General features: G+C 45.8%; 1 protein-coding gene across 1 annotated transcript in view; it reads right to left on the reverse strand.

The window, feature by feature from the left end:
• Window positions 1–2,196: 2,196 nt before the first annotated feature.
• MTFR1L (mitochondrial fission regulator 1-like) overlaps window positions 2,197–8,599 on the reverse strand; it is a gene marked incomplete at its 5' end in the record, with an annotated part of 9,914 nt that continues 3,511 nt past the window's right edge. Inside the window, 2 exons of the mRNA XM_009704320.1 lie at window positions 2,197–2,601; window positions 6,853–7,165. Coding sequence (XP_009702622.1) covers window positions 2,496–2,601; window positions 6,853–7,165 — 419 coding nt within the window. The remainder of the gene's footprint in view (window positions 2,602–6,852; window positions 7,166–8,599) is intronic.

Below are 8,599 nucleotides of genomic sequence, written 5' to 3' on the forward strand. Positions count from 1 at the left end.
TATGGTCTAGGCAGAACATGCAGTAGACCGATGCAACAGGCAGGGCCTCTTTATTCTCTGACATTTTGCTTTAATAAAAATAAAATTTTGAAGGAGTATGTTTATAATGGTTTGACTGTTTTAGACATGGTTACAGCCTGCGTGGCTAAGGCCTGGCTTTTTAACTGCCCGGCATTTATGTACCATGCTGCCGTTCAGCCTGAAAGAGCCCATTGCTAACGCATCTCTATTTCTTAGGATCCTGGAAGGCCAAAGTTATTTTTCTAGGCTCAGCTCAGGAACCACACCATCTACCTCACGTTAGCCGCCATGAGGAAGTACCAGGCTCAGCTCCGTTCTGCTTGTCTTGGAACTGTCCCTGCACATCACAGCTGAGGGGAGGTTCAGGCCTTGCAGCTTGTGCGTCTGTAACTGTGAAAGGTGCACCTCTGGTAGCTGCAGGGGGGATCGCAGCACTTAACTGCTCTTGCCAGAGTCACTTTCCAGCAGGTTAAAGCGAGGAAGGCTGTGACAAAGAGGAGGAATTGTAACAGTGCGTCTGGGTATGTCTGAACTGTCACCCTAACGTTGGACTTGCAGCTCTTTCACAGACAGGGGTACGCCAACAGCCGGGGGTCGATGCTGTCGGTCTGGCGCTGGTGAAGTGAAAAGCGGAGCAGTGAGTGCTCTGGGCTGGGGTAAGAACTGGTCAGCGTTGGTGTAACTGCGTGGGGCAGCTGCCACATCTTGCTAACAGCAGTGGAACTGCCTGTACCCTGCTCCTGTGGCTTGTTCGACAGCATCCCCTGCTCTTGGATGCGCAGCCCCTTGGAGGGGGCTTTAGACTTTATCTGTTTTGAAGTGCAGGGACCAGCTGCTCAAAAACCCCAGGGGTCACGAGCAGCAGAGAGCAGCGCCCTTCTGTGACCATGATCACGCTCCAGAACAGCTGCCTGCTTTGTCAGCAGCAACCGCCCAGTTTTCTTTACCTTTTTTTTTTTTTTAAAAAATGTTGAGTACCTCTCTAACACAGCAAATGTTGCCATTTAAGCTAGCTTTACTTCCCCGTGGGGCCAGAATTTCAGTTCAAGAGATCCAACTGGAGTTATATCATAGTCCAGAAGTTAATTGTGCTGATACTCTTACATCCAGCCCGCACGTGGTGCGTGTTCCCAGGAACCCAGACCCTTGGTCTCAGCTCCGTCTGCTCCCCACAGGTGTATTCCCACCAAACCCCTACGCAGAGGAGCCGAATGGGGACAGGGAGAACGATGGCATCATCTGGGCGCTCTGGGTGTGCATCTGAGAATCAACTCCCTATAAAACGGGATTAAGTCTTAAATGCTCTTTCTGTGCTCGCTCACTGGGTGTCCAGAGGCAACACAAGCCTCTTCTCCCACTTTTAAGGTGGGGATGATTTAATCAAGGGCTGAGGGCCCTTCAAAATCCTTGGCATCCCAGTGCATTCATCTGCAGCACCACCAGCCACCCCTTCAGCTGCAGCAGCTGAAATTCCCCAGCCCCCCACGCTACAAGCACCACTGCGCCATGTCTGGACATACGCGCATTAATAATATTGAGGACAACCACTCTCTTACTAAGGCTCCATTTTATATAAAGGAAAAAAGTCATACTTTAAATACAGCCATGAGGAACACTGCCGAGAACGTGTAGCTGAAGGAAACCTCTTCAGTTAATGAGAACTGTAGCCATAGACAATGCCAAGTTCCTTCTTCCCTTTTCTCAGATGACAGCTCCTGGGGCGGGTGCTCGGTTCTTAGCATTGGTGGTTCAATAAATAGACCTTTTGAATGCTAAATAAAATACATTACCTGAATACAAGGACTATTAATGAAACATTAAATTACTGGCAAGAAATTAAGGCCATTCTGTCATGCAAGTGTGGGGATAATTTGTGAGTTAAGACCTACACAGGACATACTAAAAACAGCCAGCAGCCCTTAGACGTGGCTGAGGGGTTTGATCTCTGACTGCAGTTTCAGACGCCTTTTACCGCTCTGATTCAACGACCTCCTCCTCAGCACTGAAGGACCTGGAAGCATTAATTAGCTTATTCTCAGTCGCTCTGTACCACACTCAGAACAGAGAAAGAACGGGATGTTTGACATCCCTTTATACTGAAAATGGTAACTAGTTATATTGTAACGAGGCCGTTGTTGTAAGTTATTACTGCTTAGTTTGAACCTAAGGAAAATTGTAGGTAGAAAGAACATCATCCAGCAGCACGCATTGCACTCTAGAAGATCCTTATCAATAATCAACATCAAAATACAGGTGGAAAAGAACTTCCATCTTCTTAAAAAGCTTTTTTTTAAATATAACAATACATGGAAAACACATCAAATCCACAAGGTCTTTCCTAAGTAAGTGTCCAGTGCAGAAACCATTTCTAATTAATAAAAGAGGCAAAAGGCTCAATCCTTAGGAAGGCAGCTACTGTGGAGAAAATTCTGGGAGCGTAACACTTTTGCTTACAGAGTTTAGTGACAGTAACATCATTTCTCCTTCAGGGCCAGATCTTCGTCCTTTAGGGCAAATTTTCTTCTCAGAACTTCTGCTATAAGAACAGCCGGGTCTTCCTCCTTCAGTGAAGTTCGGTTTCTACAGGGAAGACAAAAGCACAGTGTATTAGTAAAGAGAAGTACCAAAATTGATGGTTTACAGCTCGGGTTAGGGTCTTTGAAGTATTTTTCTGCAGCCTTTTTCACCAGCTTTGGTCACAAGTGGCAGAGGTGCAAGAACACCACCACAAAACAACAAAAAGCGGCTAAAAATCCGGACCTTTCCTGTTGGCTTAGAAAACCTGGAGCTCTTTTGTGGATCGAGGGGTATCCTGAAAATCTCGGCATCAAAGCTCTTTATAATTTTTATTCAACTGTGTTAATAGCAAGTAAGGAAAATAAAGCTTCATTAATTATTTACAGCCTACGCCCCCTCAATGGAAAGCTGCAAGTGGTGTGGTGTTTGAGTTGAAGTCCTGGAAGTATTTTTTTTTTTTGGTGAATTTCACTATACAATGCATGTATGCTTTCATATTTAAATGTGGGTAATTACAGGTATTTTAAAGGAGGGCTGGTATACAGTTCCCTCTGCTTAGCTACCGCATGTGAGGTTTTCTGTAGCGTTCTGTTACCAAAACATCCTGCCTCTTCCACCAAGTTCAGACAGGCAGCTCACCTTAGAAGTGTTGGTGAGCTTCCTTTACCGGAAGCCAAAACCCTGTTCTTTTTCCTCGGGTATCACGAATTGCTCACTAAGGTTTTGGTTAGAACCTGTAATAATAATTTCAGAGCTTAACTTTATTTTGTTTAATTGCTGAAGTCCTCCCTTGGTCAGAAAACATTATGGGTTTAGAACACCCAAACATTCCTAAAAGAAAAAAAAAAATTCTCAGAGTATTTCCGTATGTGTTTGGGAGGGGCTTGTTCTCAAATTAACACTGAAGGCTTTTAGTAAGCCGTGTAAGACACCACTGAGCTGCTCACGGGTAACCGTTAGTGCTACGCCAGACTGCCGCCTGATGCAAGTTCTTCATTTACAGTTGTATAAATGCATCGCTATTTAAAAGATGATTTTGTAGCCAGAAGCATGCCTTTGAGTTCATCCGGACAGAACTGTTCCTTCTGAAAAGGGTGCAGGGAAAGATGGGAGTGCAGGGTCTGGAGCCCTCCCCAAACCCTTCCCTCCACAGAGGCAAACCTGAGAATTCAGCGTTACCCCCGCAGCCGTCAGCTGCCTCAGCAGAGGGACAGGGGGAACCCGCAGCAGCCAGAGGAGGTGACACCAACAGCAGTGAGGAGAGACAGCGCTGACCCAGCCTCGAGCTGTGCCCGTCACACGGAAAAGCTCTCCCAGGATAAGCGAAGAGACAGACAACCCGCACCGGGGCAAGAAAAGGAACCAAAGGGTACAGATGTCCTACAGCGAGGCACAACCGCCAGCAGACCGTGGAGCACCAGTGCTCAACTTCAGCGTCTCAGCCCTTTAGAGCCACTCGAAGGGCCAAGGAAATAATCATGGAAAAGTTAAGTTGTTCAGTCCCCTAAGAGTAGTACTTACAAGTAAAAGCGTACTCGCAGTCCAAGCAGCTCCTCACGCTGCCTGGCTTTCCCCCCGCAGCGAGCGAAGGGCCCAGCGGGCACGCCGCTCAGCCGCTCCCCTCGCAGAGGGCACCACCGACCCCTGAACAGGCTCGGTTTCACACTGCTTGAAACACGCACATTTCTGCAAGCGTTTCTCACTCATTCCTGAAGCTTCCAAGGTTGTGTTTAAGCACCAAGTCCTAAACAGGAGCATCAGAGAAGCATCTATGTAGTTATATCTCGTTAAGCATCATTTGGTACCCTCATCCACTTAAAGAGCACGTGATCCTTTTAAGCGTTACCAGCGCTGCACACCCACATCGGCTAAAACTGCTCTGCGTAACCCAACCGCACGCCCGCGAGGGGAGTACAGCGGTAGGAGCACGGGGCTGCTCGCACAACTGCCTCGACACTAGACGATTGTGTCTAGGAATTAAAGCTCATCAAGTAATGAACATCAGTGATTTATTTAAGGTAATTATTCAACTACCTGTGATTCTTCAAACAGCTTTAGTTAAGTTGTGATAAGCGTATCCTAAAACGTCACTGTTGGTCAATCCTTTTTTTCTGTGCAAGCCTTCTCTTCCTCCCACTCATTCACACAGCTTCTCTCCCAGGGTAAGAGCAAGATCAAACACCTTCATCCCTTATTAGTTGTTCTGATACATCCTTATCGAGGAAATTAAAGTAAAATCGTGACCCGTTATATTGCAACGTGTAGGAGGCAAGTTAGAGGCTGAGACAGAAACAGATGAGAGGAAAAGGGTTCAGCTCCAGCAGCAACAGTCTCAAGCTTTTCTGTTGGAGTGTTCCCAGCCTTGACGCAAGCAGCAGCCGCAGCAGCGTGACCCAGCTCCCAGCTCATCAGCCGCGCTGTCACAAGCGGGGAAGGGTCCCGGTGACTCAGTTCCTCTGCCCACTCTGTACCCCAGCGAGGAGGGACCTGGCAGCCATCCCCTTCCCCCCAGGTATTCCACGGTACAAAATCTTTGCTCTCCCCCCTCTTCTATGACATTAAAAAGAATCAACACTGTCAGTCTATCTTTTTTTTCTGCACAAGCCATCGCTTCCTCTCACTCATTCACACAGCTTCTCTCCCAGGGTAATGGCAAGATCAAACACCCTCATCCATTATTAGTTGTTCTCATACATTGTTATCGAGGAAATTAAAGTAAAATCACCTACACGCTGCTTTTCACAGCTTTCCCCCAGTCAGCGCTTGGCTCCTCCCGATTCGACCAGTGCTGGCACACGTGGGTAAGAAACGCCTCAGATTTCCCTGCCATAATCTGCATTTGTACAAGTATTTTTTCCCCCTGAATAATGCACGTTTCCCTGTCTTCATCCGGCACAGATGGCAGCAGTTTTCTTACCCTGCAAAGTCTGCTTCCATGGAAGGCTGACATACCAGTCTGCACTAATTAGAAGACTGACAATTACATTGTTACATGTCAATGCTTAGTCCTAGAGGTACACGGTTCTGATAAAGTTAAAACACTACATGTCACGTTTTTCTAGATTTAATAGAGCCGGTGAATGACCATGAGAATGGCACAGTTGTAGTTTTAACAGGAAGTTACCCAAAGCCTAACGCAAACCCCTCCTGCGCCAATGTGGCCGAGTCGCACAAAACAGCAGGATTTTTCTTGAGAATTCTCTCTCCCTTTGCCTAATAATTCAAAATTATTTTTGGATGCTCAAAGCACTGCTTTGCGACAGAGAGGAAGAAAGAAAAGGAGCAATTCACCTGTGGTCCATGAGTCCTACTCAGCCCTGAGAAAGATTAAAGGCATTTATATAAAGCAAATGAGTGTTTAAGCTTTGAGTAATACTTAACACTTAGGAAAACAAGAGCAAAAGGGTATGCTGTGTGAATTATGGATGTGTAATGCCGTACTGACATGCTGGATGCAAGCTGAACGCATTTCTCTCATTTGACTATATAATTTTTTCAGTGCTGAGAATTTAATTTCTTTTAAATTGAACTAGGCATAGAAATTGCGAACAGCCATCATACAACATGTTATTTCTGGCCAGGAATCTTACTCGCACAACATAATGGCTGGATAAATCTTCAGGCTGAAAAATGTGGAAACTGAACTTTATGCCTGCGATTTCACACGTAAAACGAAGGCAGTACAGCTAACGGTAAAGCACGTACTTGATCGGCTGGGCAGAATCCCGTCTCAGCCATGCAGGAGCTGCCACGACAGCAGCTTGAGGCCTTGTCACGATCAATGTGTAAACTCACCAGGAGACAAGTGAAAATTCACACTGCCCACGCTCAGAGCCGGGCCAGATGCAAAAGCTGAAAAGCTCCGCCTGTTAATTCCTGTACGTGCCATGCTGAAGAAGCTGCCGAGTTTCCCAACCGCTCGGCTCTGCAAGATGCTCTAAGCACCAGCACCTGGAACCGCTGCAAGCAGAGAGGGCAGCGCAACCCTCACTCTGGAGGCTGCCAATACAATACCGTCCTGGTTTGCGTCTCGGCAAACGCAAGCTTTTTTCCAGGTGAACAAGCTGAAACAGCCAAACATTGTGCTAATCGGTTTAAGTTCCTCTCCGCTGCCTTCTATCCAGGCAGGTAAGCCATCATTAAAACAAGCCTGAATGTTAAGCGTTAGCAAGTTCTGCTATAAACAGGTGTTTGCCCCCTGTGAATGATGACTACAGAGCAGCATGACAAGCAGTGAATGCAATGTCTGGTGTCTACAATCATCTGACAGACAAAAAAAGAGATAAAAATCGAGAGAGTTCAGGAAGCACTTACAAGTCTTTGCTCTGCTTCATCCTATGAATGTCTTTAAGAATGCCCATCATGTCGGCAAAACTGCTGGCCTTTGAAAGAGAGACCGAATCTTCCTCGTCAGGATCCTTTGGTTCTGGTTTACAACACTCGGAGGTTGCAGAACAAAGCATGGAGACTGATGGGAGCTCGGGGCTTTCGAGTTCTGCCTCCTCCTCTGTGATATCGCTAATGACAAAGGAAGTCGTAGACTGGAAAGAGGGTCCAAAACAAGGTAAAGGAGAAGATGGATTTGAACTTCCTGGAGATAATAAATCTGGTGTTAACGAAGCAGAAGCTGAAAAAGAAAACAATACAGGTGGATAGATAAACTCATACATGTAGGTATTTTTTCCTCAAAACAACAGAATATAAATCAAGAGGCATCAGCAGCTGGCCTCCCCCATGCTGTAAGAAAACAAATTAATCACATTCTGTTACCCTCCACATCCGCTCTGCTTCCTACGATGCCATGTTGCAACACAAGGCCTTCTCCAGTACCTTTTATCCCACCAACCCCCTGATGTCTCTCTATTCTTATCATGCCCATCACCGTATCACCCCTCCAGTTCAAATACTGCACCCCATCCCTGCAGAAGTCAGGTAATGTTTATTTTTTCTGTTTTTACAGATAAGAAATGAAGGAACAGAGATTTAGCTGCTGCTCAAGGTCACAGAGGGAGCCTGAGTCAGAACACAGGTCTTAATTGTCTTATCTTTCCTCTTCTTCCTTCATTGCCTTGAGGACTGCTTGCCTATCTTTTCCTTTCAGACTCCTTCCCCCCGTAACCATTACGCCTGCTGAGAACGCAGCGGTGGTTCAGGAGCTCCAGCATTTCACACTAGAGGGTCACAGCAATTCACTCTGTGACTGCGGGCATTTTGACCTGTTTGCTTTCCATCACCATCTGTAAAATGAGAAGAGCATCCACCTGTTTTCACAGGGAAGATGGGATTTATTTGCTCACGCTTTAAAATACAGCGAGGATAACAGCAGCTATGTAAATTCCAAGTGTTCAGCGAAAATTAGTTAGGTATCTCCAGTGTAAAACATTAAGGGAAAACAACAAAACCCCAGAAACGTGCTTAGTGCACGTCTCCTTGAAAGAACCTTCCTGCATTGAAAACAAACTGTACCTTAAAGCACTAATGCCCTTGGCCTCAAGAGTAAACTTGTAGATAGTCATCAGTTTCCAATTAAGGGATTTCTCTAACAGTATACAATAAAGCAGATTGCACAATATTTCTTTTTTGACATCAATCTTTCCAAAATAAGCCCGCTAAATAGTTACCTCCTTCATCAGATTACCGAGCTACGGCTAGGCCCTAAATCACAGCTCCCCGTTATTGACTTGGAGGATGCAAAGTCAATACAAACTGATCTCAAGTGCCAGCTGATAACAACCAGGGCCACTGCCAAGTAGAGAGGGAGAGAAAAAGGTATTAAATGATTAAATCGTTTTTCTCCCATCTGGATCTCTCATTTTCCTCATTATTACTCTCCTTGAATTAAAACAGACTTTTCTAGCACACAGGTTGAGCAACTGTAGAGCTGAGACAACACTTAGAAGGAAAAAAAAAATAAATAAAAATCACAGCATTTCCCCTGTTCTTTATTCCAATTTGGTTGTTCCTCTGATCTCACATAAAGAAGAAAGAGGACACACGCGGCCTCTCTGAAGGGACATCTGTAATGCCTCGTTGTACGCTCCTTCCCTGCGGAGCTGAGGGT

The sequence above is a fragment of the Cariama cristata genome, unplaced genomic scaffold (assembly GCF_000690535.1).
Source record: "Cariama cristata isolate BGI_N322 unplaced genomic scaffold, ASM69053v1 scaffold11797, whole genome shotgun sequence".
In the NCBI taxonomy this organism is placed as follows: domain Eukaryota; kingdom Metazoa; phylum Chordata; class Aves; order Cariamiformes; family Cariamidae; genus Cariama; species Cariama cristata.